This window comes from Megascapheus bottae, chromosome 15 (genome assembly GCF_031878675.1).
Source record: "Megascapheus bottae isolate mThoBot1 chromosome 15, mThoBot2.hap1, whole genome shotgun sequence".
Lineage (NCBI taxonomy): Eukaryota > Metazoa > Chordata > Mammalia > Rodentia > Geomyidae > Megascapheus > Megascapheus bottae.
Window position 1 is genome coordinate 31,116,777 of NC_143523.1, and position 18,177 is coordinate 31,134,953.

Sequence of the window (18,177 nt, forward strand, 5' to 3'; positions counted from 1 at the left end):
TGCCTGCAGTGGAATTCCAGTCAGAGTCCCTTGAACAACTTAGTTACCTCTGAAATGATGCATGGTTGAGACCACCGGTCACTTACATGTGAAGTTAGAAATGACATGACCCAGGGCCGGGAGTTTGGCCTGGTGGTAGAGTGCTTGCCTAGCATGCACAAAGACCTGCATTTGATTCCTTGGTACCAAATACACAGAAAAAGCCGGAAATGGCTCTGTGGTTCAAGTGGTAGAGCTCTAGCCTTGAGAAAGCCCAAGGACAGTGCTCAGGCCTTGAGTTCAAGCCCCAGGACTGGCAAAAAAAAAAAAAAAAAAGAAAACAAAATATGAGCCAGAGAAAAGTGTCTTTAGAGAGCAATTGCTGCTGTCTCTGATTATCCAGTTAGAAACCCTCCATAGCGTGGCCCCACACCCAGTGTCACAAGACAACAGACAGGCTTGGTTCTGAAAATTTATTAAAATAACAAGCATGAATTGCACACAGAAACAGTCATTTGCACTATGTGTAGTTCTAGTAGAACAGTTTAAGTCTTTACAGATCAAAATACATCTGATAAGGCACTACCATCCTATCTCATGTTTCCAATAAATACATTTTTTTAAAAAGGGCTCTGATTAAATGTGTATAGGCACTACACCATTGATGAAAGACAAACATCGCTGTGGCCATTGCATGTCATTCTCAAAAGACCTTGTATTGGTTAGCATTTAAAAATGATTATGACAAATCACAGTTTTTTCTTTCCAGTTTAGGTCTCTACAATAGAGGCCTAGGTATAAAAAGTGCTATTTCTTCATATATCCTTTTGCGACAATGAATTATACATAAAGTACAAAAGAGTTCCTTCAGGAAGCAAAGCAAAGCCATCAGAGGATGTCTTAAAACAGCTTGAGTCTTTGGTAATGCTTGTATTTCAACTGTGGGAACATGGAGGAGTTTGGGGTTTCTTAACACCTTTTAGGTCTTTCTAAGACCTTGCTTTTTTGTGTGTGTGCCAGCTCTGGGACTTGAACTTAGAGCCTGGCACTCTCTGTCTGTCTGTCTCTCTCTGCTCTTGGTTAGTGCCATTTGAGCCGCATAGCTCCACTCTGGCTTTTTGCAAGAGTCTCATAGACATTTTTCCTCTCTAGAAATTGTGATCCTCAGAACTCAGCCTCTTGAGTAGCTGAGATTACAGGAGTCAGACACTAGTGCTTGCAAATATGCTGCTTTTTAAGCACCCCTGGATCTAGTTTTTTAAAGCTCTTTTGTTGTTTCATCTGGACCTACTGCCAGACTGGGAGTTGAGTGGCCTGGGGACTCAGTGCCACCAGTACTTGCAAATCCTAATTTTGTGTTTATTACATCATCTATGTTTGTTCACCACTGAGAGATTTGTATTCCATATGTTCTGAGGTCCTTTCCAGTTTTAGCACCTGGCTACTTGGGTGGTGTGAATTTCTTGTGTTAGAGTGGCTGCTACTAGCATCTATAGGACACAATGACCACAGCAAAAGAGGGAAAGTGACTTTCTCATGACATAGTCAATTCCTACTAAAAGTCCACACTATTAAAAGTTGCCATTTAAATGGAGTTACTATTCTCAGAAGACTATTAAGACTCTCTTACTGTTAGATCAACTTTTGTGGCAGAAATAGGTTGTATGGTTTAAATGACATCACACATTTGATTTCTCCAGTCAGGTCTTCAACACTTAGGATGCTGGAAAGTAAGGCTAAATATAATCATGAAGTAAAAGATTGGAAAGAATCTTGACCTAAGTTACATCTCATTTAGTTGCGGGGGGGGGGGGGACTGTTTATATGTTTTATTGCTGGTACATGGTATTGGGATCGAAGGTTGGCAAGACTGAACTGCCAAATAAGATGTACATCCTGGCAAGTAACTACGAGGTGAAGACTTGAAAAAAACCTGGGGTTTATCTGCTTAAATGCAGGAAAGAGAGAGCTAATTTCATTCTGAAATGTGTGGCAATATTATTTTGTCCTGCTAACATTTATCCTTCAGTTTGACTTTAATATACGTATATAAGAAAGTTGGTTTTAAAATATAGGGAGAATTTTTCGGCTCCATTACAAAATTTTAAAGTCAGCCATTGAGAAGCAAAGATATAGAAAGCATCTAAGATTCACAAAAATAGAAAGGTAATCAAAGAGCACTTCAGAAAGAAACTTCTCTGGAGCCAACAGGCATCTAGTTGATCTTTTCCAGGGATCTGTAGTAATCTGTCAGGACCTTCCATGCTTTGGGGGCCATGAAACCATCTGGGGGATTTTCTCCTTCCCGGGCGAGCTTCCTCATACGAGTTCCTGAGATGAAGTCAAATTCTTCATGCCTGTCACAGTACAGCAACACAACTCAGGGTAGATAATAACATTTGCCTTAAAGATTCTTGGAGTTAGGTGATGCGTTTTAGACACATAGGTTTTTTCTTTCTGAAAAATGCTGCATCTTTGAAAATGGGCAAGTATTCTAACTCTTCAGCAATTGTTGGGAGAATGCAAGATAATAGGTAGTCACCATTTTCTGTGCACCTGCTCTGTAATGGGAAGTATCTTGAGTCCAGAGAACATCTCTTTTTTTCTTACTACTTTCTGTGAGATCTCTGCATGGAGATTTGATTTTACCATAAATACATGGGAATCTCTTTCTGTGTTACATTATGAGCTATGCTTTTTGTTTGTTTGTTTGTTTTGCCAGTCCTGGGCGTGGGCTCAGGGCCTGAGCACTATCCTTGGTTTTCCCAAGGCTAGAGCTCTACCTCTTGAGCCACAGCACCACTTCTGGCTTTTTTCTGTGTATGTGGTACTAAGGAATTGAATGTGGGTCTTTGTGCATGCTAGGCCAAACTCCCAGCCTTTTTAAATTTTTTTTGCCAGTCCTGGGGCTTGAACTCAAGGCCTGAGCACTGTGCTTGGGCTTTCTCAAGGCTAGAGCACTACCACTTGAGCCACAGCACCATTTCCAGCCTTTTCTATGTATATGGAATGGAGGAATCAAACTTGGGTCTTTGTGGATGCTAGGGAAACACTTTACCACTAGGTTAAACTCCTGCCCACCTTTTCTTTTTAAGAGTTGTGGGGTTGAACTCAGGGCCTGGACACTGTCCCTGAGCCTTTCTACTCAAGGCTAGCACTCTACCAAGTTTGGTATTCTGGTGATCAATTGGGGATAAGAGTCTCACAGAGTTTCGGAGTTTCCTGTCAGGTGGCTTTGAATTGTGATCCTCAGAGGCGTAGCTAGGATTACATGTGTGAGCCACTGGTGCCCAGCTGAGCAAAGCTATTTTCTTTGTTACTTTCTGTAATCTGTTAGGCATTCAGTACATGTTCAAGACACACACACACACACACACACACACACACACACGCACACACTTTGGTGTGTATGTGTGTGTGTGTGTGTGTGTATGGTTTTGGAAATGAAATCTAGGACCTTGCATAATCAGCCCCTCGTAGTACTTAAGGATCATCTGCTATGTGCAAGAACTGTGCTACAACTTTACAAGACATAAAATGTGTGAAATGAGGTCTTGACTGTCAAGGGACTCAACTGGGAGCATGCAGACATGCAATAGTTTCCCAAGGGGTCAAAATTTTCTCACCATTTGTGAAAATGTCGATTAATTTTCCTCTAAAAACCTACCTTGCTGGATCATAGAAGTCCATGGCTCTTTTAATTTTATTGTAGGCAGCGACTCGGAATGGAATGATTTCCACAGATGTGAGGCCAGGGGCCATGCTCAAGACCTTGCCCCCGTGGGTAGCTTCATACAGGTCCTTCCTGGTCTCAGGGTGAGGCATTCCTGCAGGATCTCTGCCTACGATGTAGAAATTGGCCCCCGCAACCATCCGACATCTACAGTGCCACTGGACCTAGGAAACAACACGTAATAGGCAAGAGGGTCACTGCAGGCCATTGTCCAGGTGTTCTAGGGAGATTCAGTAATTCTGCCTTCAAAATAATTCAATGGCATAGGACACCTAGAAAGCTGTAAGAAAGTCAGTGAGCCCTAAGAGTTTGTGCTATTTTCTTCAGCTTGGTTATACTGGGGTCACACAGGAGCTTTAAAGATATAAATTCTAGGAATCTTTGTCTTAGAACTGAAGGTTGTGGTTCCTCATTTTTTTCTCCAAACGGGCTTGCAGAACAGGAACATTTAGAAGACCGTTACCCAGACCGTATGAATTTTCTTTCCAGTCCTTTCCAATTCAGCTAAACTACAATTTAAGTAAAATTATAAGCCTTAACATTTCATTATCCAGCTGCACTAGCTAATTTACCTTTGAGCTCATTGCAACACTTGCCCTCTTTTGAGTTCAGACAGAAATCCAAAGTGACAGGAGAGCGCTAGGGATCCAGAACTTTGATATGCTTAAAGAGAATTCATGAACTCAGTTTGGGGCCTTAAGGTCAAAGTGTTTGAATTCATTGTACTTTCTCCAAACACCTTCAGATTCACCATACTGCTGAAGCGATGGGCAAAAGGAAAATTAGTGCAACAGCTCACTCTCTCATTACAAAGGGAGACCTTTATCTCGCGAAGACATCTTCAAAGTGGGACTGGAGAATATTAGGGTAGACTGGTTTGTCCTATAGCCCACATAAGCTTGGGTTATCCACTTCATTCACATGTCAACCTCCTCAAAGCAATGTATAACTGACCTGAGGGTTGTTTTTTTTCTTTTTAAGGATCTTGGTAATTGCAAAATGGAAACGTTACTGAATCTGTTAAGACCAGAAGATTCCAGAAATCTGTTCATGAGGAATAAGGATCCCAAACACTCATTGACTCCTATGAATAACATCTGAGTGACATGGGCACTGAGTCCCACAGCCAAGGCCAGCTCAATGAAGCACCCACCTCAGTCGGCCCTGCATATAACATGGGAGATGGGAAGATGGCAACAATGGTAGACTTGGGATCTAAGACCCCTTCCTCCAGCACGGCTGCATGCTGCTTCATCCTCCAGTCCAGAGGCACGTCGTCATCTTTGGTCCAGCCCCCAAGAGGGTGGAGCAGGAGGACAGGATGCTTATAGCCCCGCTCCAGGAGCCGGCGGCGGGTGTCCTGCATCAACAGAGCATGGCCGTTGTGGACGGGGTTGCGCAGCTGGAATGCAAACACCGCATCTGAGAAAGAAAAGCAGGCAGGCCTAAGTCAAAGACACATGGTGTTGGTTGTTCCAAGCACAGAAAAGAAATACGAAGTATGTCTACTGTTCACTGCATTCATTAAATCCACAGACCTTTGATACTCAGCTGCAAAACATATCTAGGACTTTAAAGGTGTTAATCCAGTAACACCAGCAATGTTGTGGCTCAGACACAGACAGGATGTGGAGGCAGGAAGCCATAAAGGGAGTAAGTGGCTCAGATGGAAAGAGTTGTTGCCAGGATGTTTCCTGCAAACCTCTGTACCCTGCTCCAGTCTTTATAACTGGGACTTAAAAAAAAGTATTTGGCTAAAATGCACTGACTCCTTACTTGGGTCCATAAGTTCACTAGAAGCAAGAGGAAAGCTTGGCATCTGTCTTTGCTGAGTTATTCCCCTCGCATTAATGTTTGAATCCAGGAAAGACTTATCTTTACAAGAGCAGAGACTGCCTTGGAGGCAAGAAGCAGCAGACCACCCACCAGGCCACAAGGATTTGCTTATCTCGACCAGATTGAATCCCACAAGTGAGGACAGTTGTAAAACTTCTCTGATCCCCCCTAAAACCAAGTCTGAGGTGCTGATCAACCAGATGGTTCTTTATCCACGACTGTCCAAGAATTGCGCACATCTTTCATGCCCTACCCATATTCTTCGTTTGCACCTATGGCTCGTGTCTGTACCTGGAAGAGGCTTCCTTTGTCTCTCCTGTGGTGTGCCTCTGCCACACAATAAAGCTGCCTTCTCTGCCGCCACCACTTCCTATGCCTGCACGCTAGCAATCTGGCATGATGGGGTGAGTGGGCAGACCTGATATGTGGAGCCCTGGAGTATGGGCCTAGTAGGTAAAAGTGGCTGTATCACGTCACAAGGAAATGAATAACAATGGGAAGATTTTCTGCAACCCATAACAATGGGAAGATTTCTTGCAGCCCAGGCATGAAGTAACAATCTACAGATATAAAAACAATTCCAAGCTGGGCACAGTGACTCACACCTGTAATTCTAGTTGAGATCTGAGGATCGCAGTTCAAAGCCAGCCCAGGCACTAAAAAGACATGAGATTCTTATCTTCAATTAATTACTAGAAAATGGGAAGTGGGGCTATGGCTCAGAGGTACGGTTATAGCCTTGAAGTGAAGAGCTCAGGGATAGCATCCAGGCCCAGAGTTCAAGCCCTATTACCCCCCTCCCCCACACAAATTCCAACTGCACTTTAAAAAAATCTTGATAACTACTTCATTTAGAAGCAGACTCAGGAAGGCCCCTCCCTTTTTTGGCCTCTGTAATGTAATTTTAATCCATTTAACTCAACTAAAAGATATATAAAAACCTAAAATAGAATATGAAAAGCACTAATCTATTATTATTCTCCTCTTTTCAAAATGTATACATGAAAAATTAAAATCCGTTTCATCCACCTCCATCCCCCAAAGGAAGCTATTTGTCAAAGGCAGGGCAGTTTGGTGCCACTAGAAGCATTTCTTGTTTCCATATACAGAAATACATTGGGGCTTTTAAAATTCATTTTTAAAACTATGATTGTACCATATTCATTTTCATGTAACTTTCTGTTTCACTCTGAATATGTTTTAGGTTATCTGTGTGCGTATTTTATGTTGCTGCACAGTATTCCAATATGTAAATGCTTTTTTGTTTCTGCCAGTACTGGAGATTGAACTCAGGGCCTTTTATGGGTTTGTCTAGTGTTCTATCATTTGAGCCAGACCTCCAGTCCTTTTTACTGGTTAGAGATGAAATCTCCAAAAGAAAAGGACTTTTCTGCCCAGGATGGCCTCAAACCTAACCCTCCAACATCTCAGCCTCCTGAGTGAACAGGATTACAGATACGAGCCACTGACTCCAAGTTCAGATTTAAACTTTCTATAATACACACACCAGTGGATGCATTTTTTTTTTTTTTTTTTTTTTTTGTGGTCATGGAGCTTGAACTTTGCCTGGGCACTGTTCCTGAGCTCTTCAGCTCAAGGCCATCACCTTACTCTTGAGCCAAACCCTACTTCCCATTTTCTAGAGGTTAATTGGAGATGAGTCTCAGGCACTTTTGTGCCCAGGCTGGCTTTGAACCTTGAGCCTCAGATCTCAGCCTCCTGAGTAGGATGCATTCACTTCTAAAAAGGCTTAATTTCTTAATCAGAGAGTGGCAAGGCAAATCAACAAATTCACGAGAGCCAGCCTACGTACCAGAATTCATTTCTTTACATTTCTGTTTGAGCTCCAGAGGTGTCAGGCGATACTGGTCCAGGCCATCATTCCACCGTACCCTCTCGAGGACCTGAAGGTCTCCACCAACCAGCCAATCCCCGCTTTCCATCACCATCTAGAAAGAGCGTCGTTAAGGTTGTTAATGATTAACACTGTTTTATTTGACAAATAATCTTCTTTTGGATTATTATTGAAGAACTGAGCCTAGTTCTCCAGAGTTTCTAGCACAGTATTTCTCAAAATTTTAGGTCTTGTAACTTCTTCATAAACTTTGTTGTGAGTGCAGCTCAAGGCCTCAGGTTCACTTAATTATTAAGAATCCTCCCTCAGGGACTTTAATTTATATACATATATCTAGCATATGGTAGTTTTCATATTAGAAATTAAACTGAGAACTTGAAAATGACTAGCTGATTTAAAACAAGGCCATTATGTTAGTATAGTAACATTTTTAGCAAAAAATAACATTCTTCCCTCACCAAATAAGAAATGCTGTGTTAGTTTAATGTATTTGTCAGTCTTGTTTTCATGGCCCTGTTTTTAAACTCTGTGCTCCATTAAAATTGTTGACCAAGAATACTGGCAAGTCAGTTGCAGTGGTTCACACCTGTAATCCTTCCTGCTTACGAGGTGAGAGCTGAGGATCGTGGTTCAAAGCCAGACTGGAGAGGAAAGTCCCTGAGACTCTGATTAACCACACACAAAAAAGTTGGAAGTGGAGTGATGGCTCTAGTGGTAGAGTGCTACCCTTGAGCAAAAAAAAAGTTCAGGTTCAAGCCTCACTATGAACACATGCACACAACAAAGGATATTGCTCAATAACTATACCGTAAGTAACACTATCCTCATTGCTTAGACCACCCATAAAATTTTGAGTTGACACCAATTCTCTGTGGGTGGAGTTATTATTCTGGACACAAGGGGGCAGCCATATACTCTATTGCTCATATACTGTATTGCTCCACTGGATGAAGACAGACTTCAACTATTTCAATTACGACCCAACATAAAAACATACCTGTATTATTTACCATAGCTAAGATGTGGAACCAATCCAGATGCCCCTCAAGATGAACGGATCAAGAAAATGGGGTATATATACACAATGGAATTCTGTGCTTCCATCAGAATGAATGATATCATCCCATTTGTAAGGAAATAGAAAGACTTAAAAAATCATATTAAGGGGCCGGGAGTTTGGCCTAGTGGTTAAAGTGCTTGCCTAGCATGCATGAAGACCCGAGTTCGATTCCTTGGCACCACATACATATAAAAAAAAAGCTGGAAGTGGTGCTGAGGCTCAAGTGGTACAGCTCTAGCCTTGAGAAAGTCCAAGGACAGTGCTCAGGCCCTGAGCTCAAGCCCAGGACTGGCAAAAAAAAAAAAAAAAAAATCATATTAAGTGAAGTAGGCCAGACCCAAAGAAACATAGGCTCCATAGTTTCCCTCATTTATAACAAATAGTATATATTTAGGATAGTCCTAGCAGAGGGTCACAATAGTTCAATAGCTATGTACATATGATCATATAAAATGATGCTAATTGAAACAAACGCCAAGATATTGAAACAAGAGGTTTTTTTATGCACTGTGTGAAGTTATTGCTTCTATTTTTTCCTTTGGTTTATTCACTGTTGTCACTGTGTTTTTCCTTTGTTACCATGTCTTATATATATGTTTATCTGATTTGGGGAAGGGAAGGGCAATAACAAAATGTTGAGACAAAGGATGAACCAATACCACAGCAACACCTCACAAGACACTATGTTGCACAGGCCTAAGGAGTCTGGTAAAGGAGTGATACAAGAACAGGGCTCAGTGAAAGAACAGAGCAAGAATGCACAGAGGAGGGGATAAGCTCCAACAGTAGAATGAAGAGTAAACCAGGGGAATCAAGTAGACTTAAAAAGCTAGCCTAGCAGTAGAGTGCTTGCCTGGCATGCATGAAGCCCTGAGTTCGATTCCTCAGTACCACATACATAGGAAAAGCCAGTGGTGCTGTGGCTCAAGTGGCAGGGCACTCGCCTTGAGCAAAAACAAACCTGTCTAAGGACAGTGACAAAGCCCTGAGTTCAAGCCCCAGGACAGACAAAAAAAAAATAGAATACAGTCAATCTGGAGAAGACAAGGGAATGTACAACTGGAAGAAGAGGATCATCAGAAGGTGAGAAAGTACAAGGATCAGAATGAAGAAAAGGAGAGAAGGAAGAAAACAGAAGGAAGGAAAGAAATAGTGACTTTGGGACTACACAGCCATGACATGATATCATCATGGAATGTGGAGCTTGAAGGGACGTGGGGAGCATGTAGATTTTCAGATGAGAAGATGGATGTGTGGAGAGGAAGTGGTAGCATTCAAGTGCGTGCAGGTGCCAGGGCCCAAATCTAGGACCCTGCAAGCTAGGCTCTCTTTCCCACGACACCCACCAGACCTCATCAGTGCCCCCCAGGGGGAAACTTCCACATCCCCTTCAGTAGCACCCATCACAGGTGTGGACAGAACAAGTACAGGTTTCCCTGGGAGAAGGCAGAGGAATCTGGCTGTACTTATGGGTCATGGGTGTTATGGATGACTCCTGAAAGGAGGAAAAACAGCTGAGAAGGCAGCCATAGAAGAAATGATGTCCTATACTGAGGAATGAGCATGTGCAAATGGGGGAGAGAGAGCACGGTTCACTGAAGAGCTTCAGAAGGACAGAAAATAATGGGTTTAAGAGGTCAATCCTGTCTCTGCAGAGGGGTTCTCACATCAAAGGTTGAACAGATCACTAGCTAAAGAATGAGCAATGGTGCAGAGGGGAGCAAGGCAAGCGACAGGGAAACAAGGAGATATCCTGGCCCAAATCAGAACACGCGTGGATAAATTCCAAGTAGCATATGAGAAGCAGAGCTGTCGGAGCTTCGTGCTTGAACCAGAGGAGAAGACAAAAGCAAGTATGACAGGTTTTGGTTGTAAGTCACTGTTTGGATGACAAAGCTGCTGGTGAGATAGAAAACACACAGGGGAACAAGTCTGGGGACAGATTGTGCAGCTGAAACTGCACTGTCAGAGTGTACACATGTGAAGCCAGATAAGACACACTTCCAAGTAATCATCTAATGAAGTTTCTCAACCTTATAACACATTGAAGTCAGGGAAGCTTTAAACCCCATTAAACCATCCTCCGTCGAGGTAGGATCCAGACTGTGTGTGTGTGTGTGTGTGTGTGTGTGTGTGTGTGTGTGTGTGTGTGTGTGTGGTGTTGTGGGGGGGGCGGGTTGTTGGGTTCTTCGTTTGGTTTGGTTTGGTTTTTGGTCAGTGTCTCTGTATGTAGCTCAGGCTGGTCTTGAACTCTGGATCCTCCTCTCCTGAGGCTGGTGTGCATGACTATATCCAGCATAATCTGGATGATTTGAAAGCATTTCAGGCCATTCTGCTGATCTGACCATTGGGTCATTACTGTGAAGCCAAAGGAGATAAAACCTCTTCTTGGTCTTTCACTGGGAAGTCAGACGTTCTTTTGCCTTCCATGTCTGTAAAATGGAAGCGATGCTGTTCCTGCTGCACAGGAGCAGTGGCAGACATACTTACTGCCTGGAAAAGCTTCAGCAACTGTATAGAGAAAGGCAACAGGAACCTTCCATGCAATGCCTTTAGGTTTCGCCTGCTCTTCCTAGTGGTTTCCTTTGAGGTTATGTCACCAGTGCCCATATTTAGTGACTCAAAGTGAGTCCTTGAAGGGAAGGTCAAGTGTGCCCATGTGTCCACATGTCAAGCTCTGTGGCTCATGCCTATAATCCTAGCTATGGAGGAGGCTGAGATCTAAGGATTGTGATTTGAAGTCAGCCTGGGCAGAAAACTCTGTGCAACTCTTTTTCTTTTCTTTTCTTCTGTGGGTCATGGGACTTGAACTCGGACTAGGCGCTGTCCTTGAGCTCTTCAGCTCAACGCTATCACCGGACCCCTGGGCTTGGGCACTGTCCCTGAGCTCTTCAGCTCAAGGCTACTGCCCTACCTTTGAGCCAAGCCCCACTTCTTGTTTTCTGGAGGTTAATTGGAGATAAGAGTCTTAGGTCCTTTTGTGTCCGGACTGGCTTTGAACCTTGATCCTCAGATCTCAGTCTCCTGAGTAGCTAGGATTACAGACATGAGCCACTGGAGACCCAGCTCTTTGTCAGACTCTTATCTCCAATAAACCAGCAAAAAGCTGAAGTAGATCTGTGGCTTAGGTGGTGGAGTGCCAGCCTTGAATGAAAAAGCTAAGGAAGAGCATGAGGCCCTGAGTTCAAGCCCAAGTATGAGAGAGAGAGGAGGGAGTGAGGGAGAGAGAGAGAGAGAGAGAGAGAGAGAGAGAGAGAGAGAGAGAGAGAGAGAGAGAGAGAGAGTCCTTGCATGTGAAGGGCAGAAGGGCAGGAGAGCAGGGGAGACCATTTCCTTGGCATATGATCATTTTCTGTAAACATCAGTCTCAGTACCACATAGAAATACAAGAAAGCCCATGATTACTTTAGGGAATAACTAGGAATTTTATCTTTCTAAAACAATTATCTTAATGTTATTACTGTGAGTCTTAAGGTGTTAAACATACACAGTTTTTTTTTCCCCTATAAAACTTGTGTGTTATGAGTTTGCTAAATGAACCTTCAGCAAGTGCAGTGAATGTGTGTACACTGAGTGGTTTCTGTAGTTACACACCATTAGTTCCCTGGAAATGTTTACAGAAGACACTGACAATAGTGTCACTATCAAAGCTACACCATCACTCTCCCTGGGACTTCTAAGAAACTGAATGGAACTGATGCCCTGTATTACAAGACAGAGGAAAAGAAGTAGTGACTTTAAGAGCTTCCTAAGGGCTTTAGTGCAGGTCATGCGGATGTTAGAGAAATAGCAGAGGCAGAATAACAACAGACCATTCTACTTCCCATCAGTAGGTAAAGATAAGCTCTCGAGCCTGTCTGATGCCAGTCAGGAAAGAAGGGATCCATGAAGTTAGGAATGTAATAGTCGTCAAAGCAGCCCTGAGCCAGTGTCCAGCAACCTCAAGGATTACCTATCATCCTCTGAGAAAAATAACCAGCTTCGGATGTGTGTAAGAGTAGAACTACTTATCTTGAAGGCAGATAGCTGTGTCCAATAAATTAAAAGGCTGCTTTCCTTGATCATTGACCTCTTGTTTTGATTAAAAAAGCTCTAGAGGACAACAACAGGGGCCATGAAAAGGTCCTTCCTATCATGGAACATTTCACAACTGAAGAAAAACAAAACGAAATTTTCTACAGGTCACGGGGCTAGACAAGCGCTTAGGCTTATTCTGGTGCCCTTGTCTTTTGGGAGAGGGAAATAAAGATGAAAAGCCAGTACGCCTTGTCCATGTTCAGACTTCCAGGCCTTGATGGCTTCTGATAGCTGCTCCAGCTGGAGAATTTCAGGAGTGAAACCAACAGAATATGGCCTCTTCATTTCTACAGTAGTGCCTTCATCTCAGGTGAGGAATGGGCTTTGCATACAATTCCAGCTTTCTAGTGGAACCCCACCCAGCCAGTCCTTAAGACCCCTAAGCTATGAGCCTTTCTGCAGTTAGAAGCTGCCAAGGGGTTTTGCTCTTGGAGAGGATAGGCCTTAAATGATCTTCACCACATGATCACATTTTCATTCTTGAAATTATCCACTGGTAAAAATGTAGAAACTTTCCTCTGGGAACTCAGCTACTCTCTGTGCTAATTATCCTTTATTGAAGAAATGTCATTGACCTATTCGCTGGCAACAGAGCATGAACTCTCAGTTCTTTCCCCAGAGTTGGCTGGATGCAATCTGTGCGTGTTTTCCAGAGGAACAAGGCTTCCAAGTCTACTTGTAGTTTTGGGTCCTCTTCTCATGATGTGAGAATAAATTATCTACTTAGTGCCACTTAGCTGAGGATGAGGGCATCACAGAATCTGACGACTTAAAGAGATTGTCAAGAGCAGCCCTCAAACAGAAAGATATTATTTATCACTTTTCAAAACCTCCAAGGTAAAAATATATCTTAGAAATTTCACCTTCCCCGCTTGGGAAGCAGGGAATGGAAAGTTCATGGTTGGAGACCTGCTTGAGTAGTAACATTAGCAAGACCACTTCTCCAACCCATAGTTGGGTGCAATGGCTAGTGCCTATCATTCCAACCTACATGGGAGGGTGAGAGTGGGAGGTTCAAGATGCCAGACCAATCTGGACACAAAAGTTCAAGAGTCTCCATCTCCACGGAAGGGAAGCTAGAAGGGTGATGTACACTTGTGTTCCCAGCAACAGCAGAAAGTCTACAGTGGGAAGCTCAGGCACACGCCCCTAGGCGAGAGTAAGACCTTATTCTAAAAACAACCAATGAAAAACAGGACTAGAGGCATGACCCAGTGGATCTGCCAGCCTAGCAAGTATGAGGCCATGAGTTCCAACTTCAATATCGCCACCAAAATAAAGAAATGAGTCTTCCATCAGTTCTTTTAGTTTTCCATGAAACTAAAAAGAATTATTTTGGTCATAGGTAAAAGTAGATCAACAAAGCCCCTCCAAAGTTTTGGCCACTTACTTTGATATGGGGGTGCTTTGCAGATGTTGTGCCCCACACCCGGGAACAACGCTCCTCTTTGCGATGCTCATAGAATTCGGGATCTTGTAAGATAGCTACCTTCTTCCCACCGTAGGTCAGGACAAACTCACTGCACCCCTCCAGCCGGGCCTTGTCGTCGGCAGAGACAGGCAGCACGATGGGGATGCTCATGTTGATTACTCCGTCTGTGGAAAGACCCGGCCTGAAGCATGAATACTGGATCTAAAGGGCGTGTTGTCCTGGGTTTGCTGTTGATGATGTTGTTTCTTGTTTTGAAACAAGGCCTCATTCTGTAGCCCAAACTGGCCTTGAACTTGCAATCTTCCTGCCTCTGCTGGAGTCACAGACCTTTAACAAAAATACCCAGTCCAGGTGTGCTGTCCTTTACGAACGACTCAAACATACCCAGTGCTCCTTCCAAAGAGTCCTTTCAAAAGGTTTTAAAACCTGAATCCTGTATCAGCTGCCCCAGTTTCTCTAAGTGTGTGACAGGAAGTCCCTGAGGGCTTCCCCAGGCAGAAACAGCATGAGACTGAGTCCAATCACAAAGGTAACCTCAGTCCAGGGCCTAATTTTGCAGGGTACATTTTAAGGGGGCATTTCCTGAGTTCCTTGTCCTCATGCCAAATCTCTAGAGATTAAAGTTTTAATAACCCAACTATATAAAATAAAATCTGACAAAACACACTAAAGGTTAGAACAAAACCCAAATCACTGCTTTTTCTTAGAAATGAACCTTTTTATCAATGTGGGGCACTGCAATGTACTGAACTGAAAAGAAAGAAAAAAAATCAGACAATTTACATTAATCCATAGGGTCTCCAAAGCCAGTATTTCTGCTCTCTGTTGCCCAGGTACAACATTGCCTTTACATATTTTTATCTTTATTTTGTGGGTCATGAGGCTTGAACTCTGGACCTGGCCACCGTCACTGAGCTCTTCAGCTCAAGGCTACTGCCCTACCCGCCTTGAGTCATAGTGCCACTTCCAGTTTTCTAGTAGTTAATTGGAGATACTATAAGAGAGATGGGCTGTCCAACATGAAAAAAATCTCAAAGGAGTGAAACATAATTTACTTCAGAGGAGTCCCTCTCACCTTCATGCCTTACTTTGGAGGAATTTAAATAAGACAACTTTTCTGACTTCTCACAATACAGCACAACCAATCAGGAAGTACAGAGAGTGCTGCTCAGAGAAGCTAGACGTCAGCAGCACATAATGTAAACAGCTCGACCATGAAGGAAGGAGACTGGAAAACTGTGAGAAACAGACACAGGAACTCTGATGATTAATCTTGTGTGTCAGCCTGGCTAGGTCATGATTTCATTATTTGGTGAAACACCATTCTCAATGATTCTGTCAGGGGTATTTTTTTGGGGGGGGAGGGTAATATTTAAATCAGTAGACTCTGATTAAAGCAGACCATCTTCCATAATATGGATGGAGCTCATGAGAAAAATGAAATAACAGAGCATGGCTTTACCTCAAAAGAGGGACTTTGGGTAGCAGACTACCACTGGATTTTGGACCGGACCACCTCTTTTCTGGGTCTCTGATGTGCTGACCTACCTTGGAGATTCTGAACTTGCTACCTTCCACAATCACATGGATTCCACACTCCCTCTTTTCAGGTCATATATGTGTGTACATGTGTATTCATATATGCATATGTACATATATATGCATACACATATATGCCTATACACATAGACATATACATCCTGTTAGTTCTGATTCTCTGAAGACCCCGACTAATGCAAAGACTAAAAATATGGAATCAGTGGGGGTTTCACAGGGATAGGATCAACAGTCATATGGGCGTCTCACTTCTCAGAGGACCATTCCATTAAAGCTAAGTTTAATACTTGATTAAACTCATGATGAGAGTCTGTGTGTATATCTTTTAATACAGTGTTCACTTGGGGCCATGTGCTGTCCCGTCTCATTTCTTTTGCTCATGGCTGATGTTCTACTTCTACATTTCACTTTCCTGTGGCCATTGACTCCTCCAGTCCATGGGCTTGCTGAGCAGTGCAGCTCCTGCTCCATCTGCATATTGGCATTGAGTGAACATTAGCAAGGACAAAGCAGTACTGGCTGACAGTTGTTGTGATGGGATCACATGGAAAGGAAATCTACAGAGAAACAAACCAACTGTTCTCATACACTGAGAGCTGTATTCCATGTGGGTGTATATAGATGTCCTGGGTTTCCACTGGCACCTAGTTCTATTTTTCAAGTATTTAAACTTATACAACTGTTTGATTTCACTGAATATTTTCTGTGGCTTTAAAGATGGATTTGGACTTTTAGCTTTTCCCTCAATGTGTTTCAGTTCTGATGAGGACTACCTTGATGATTTTATTGTTGCATATCTCATTTTGGAAGAGTATTATGGGCTTTAACCAGGGTAAGTCCAGTAGATAACTTCTGGTCCAGTTGAATAATTTGTCCTTTGCCATAAATAATTATCATGCCTTGTAGATCAGCTTATGGGTTGCATTGACTGTTCCTATGTATGAAGGAGTCTTTATTACATAACTAGGCTTTTAAAAGAAAATCAGTGACAAGAATAATACCAGAGATAAACAGTCTCTTCAAAATTTTACCTTTTCATTCTGGTACAATACAGGTGTTTCCAATCAGTGGAGATCTGTATTTATTTCCATTTTTAGAGCTATCAATTATGATAGCTTGAATTTAAATTCATGCACAATCACACATCGCCAATGAAGGAAGTACAAGCTTGCACAATCCAACCAGGTGAATCCACTTTAAATAGTATCTGATGTGGATTTGTAAATATTAAACGTTTGCTAAAAATTTCCAGATTTATGAAACTACAAGTGAAACAATAGTCATCAAAAGAGGATCATAAATTTAAAAGAACTCAGAAATAAAATATGCAGTTGTAATTTAGAAACAAGTTGACCAATGTCAGCTGAACACAACGTTAGAAACAACAGCTGCATCAGATCCAAAAGTTTCCTGTTCTTTGTATTCCAAACAACAGGAAAATGTAGCCAAGTATTATTCTATTATAACTGGTTGGATCATGAGCTGATGACAATTCCAGCTAGTTAATTTAGATTTTTTTTGTTATCTATTTAACAATATTAAATTAATACGATATATCTAATTACAATAATTTAGCTACTTGGAAAGTTAAAGTACATACCAGGAAGGACCATGCCTAGAGAAACACAAACATAAGAAACATATTTCAGCTCTTCCATCAAAATAATTTTAAAGCAATGTCAAGGAAAAAACTCCTATTATGGCATTTTTACATAAACAACATAAAAAATATCCTGGGCTCTTCGTTACACTATTGAAGAAACAAATACAGGATGCCAGATAGCAAAATGGTGGTAACACTCCAAAAGTATAGTTAATAGCCCCTTTAATTTCAACAAGAAGTTATGTCTTGCAAACATATGTTACAACCACTGTCAAATGATTTCTAAACCAGGTTTTGAGACAAAGTATAAAGGCTAAGTTCCCTAGAATGTCCTAGAATCCCAAATGTTTAGGGGGAATAAATATATCCAGTAAAAGAAGCGTTAAGTAGAGAGTCAGGAAAGCATGGATGTGAACCTAAGCTTCAAGTAATTCATTTAACCTTTTCAGAACTTACTCCCTGTGTGGGCAGAACATCTTCCAGGCTCAATGCTATGCTCAATGCTATGCTAGTGCATAGAAAGTGCTGGTAGCATGTGCAGAATCACCAAAGGATGGAATCTTACAAGACAGCCATGTCTTCATTTCATTAGTCAACATAAGCTTATTCCAGTTTTAAATTTAGATGTGACATTTATAAGAGAGTCTAAAACAACCCTGGAATTATATCTCCAGTGAGAGAAAAAGTGACATAATATATTGGCATTATGATAAAGGGGGTTCTTGATGGAGTAATACTTTACAATTACCACAACACATAATTGTTCAGGAAATTTTTTGGCTTTGTTTTTGTAGGAAGAATCTGTTGCTCTCAGGCTCAGAAGAGAAGCCATATTGGCTGTCCAGCAAGTGTATACATATGTCCTTACAACTACTCTACCCCCAGCAGCTAGATGAATACTGGCATATGAGGCACTCAGGAAGAATTTGGTGCTGGCTGATGACCTTACAGGTGCTACTCCAAACTGAGGTGATAGTGGGTATGCCATTTAGTCTCTTCTAGGTTCTAACTTCTCTTAACTGTATTCAGTGTGTGTGTGTGTGTG

General features: G+C 42.2%; 1 protein-coding gene across 1 annotated transcript in view; it reads right to left on the reverse strand.

Annotated features, from left to right (window-relative positions):
* Positions 1–438: 438 nt before the first annotated feature.
* Papss2 (3'-phosphoadenosine 5'-phosphosulfate synthase 2) overlaps positions 439–18,177 on the reverse strand; it is a 61,926-nt gene continuing 44,187 nt past the window's right edge. The window contains exons 8-12 of the mRNA XM_090346325.1: positions 13,931–14,136; positions 7,362–7,497; positions 4,866–5,134; positions 3,647–3,876; positions 439–2,336 (exon numbers count right to left, since the gene is read on the reverse strand). Of these exons, the coding sequence (XP_090202451.1) occupies positions 2,195–2,336; positions 3,647–3,876; positions 4,866–5,134; positions 7,362–7,497; positions 13,931–14,136 (983 nt within the window). The 3' untranslated portion in view covers positions 439–2,194. The remainder of the gene's footprint in view (positions 2,337–3,646; positions 3,877–4,865; positions 5,135–7,361; positions 7,498–13,930; positions 14,137–18,177) is intronic.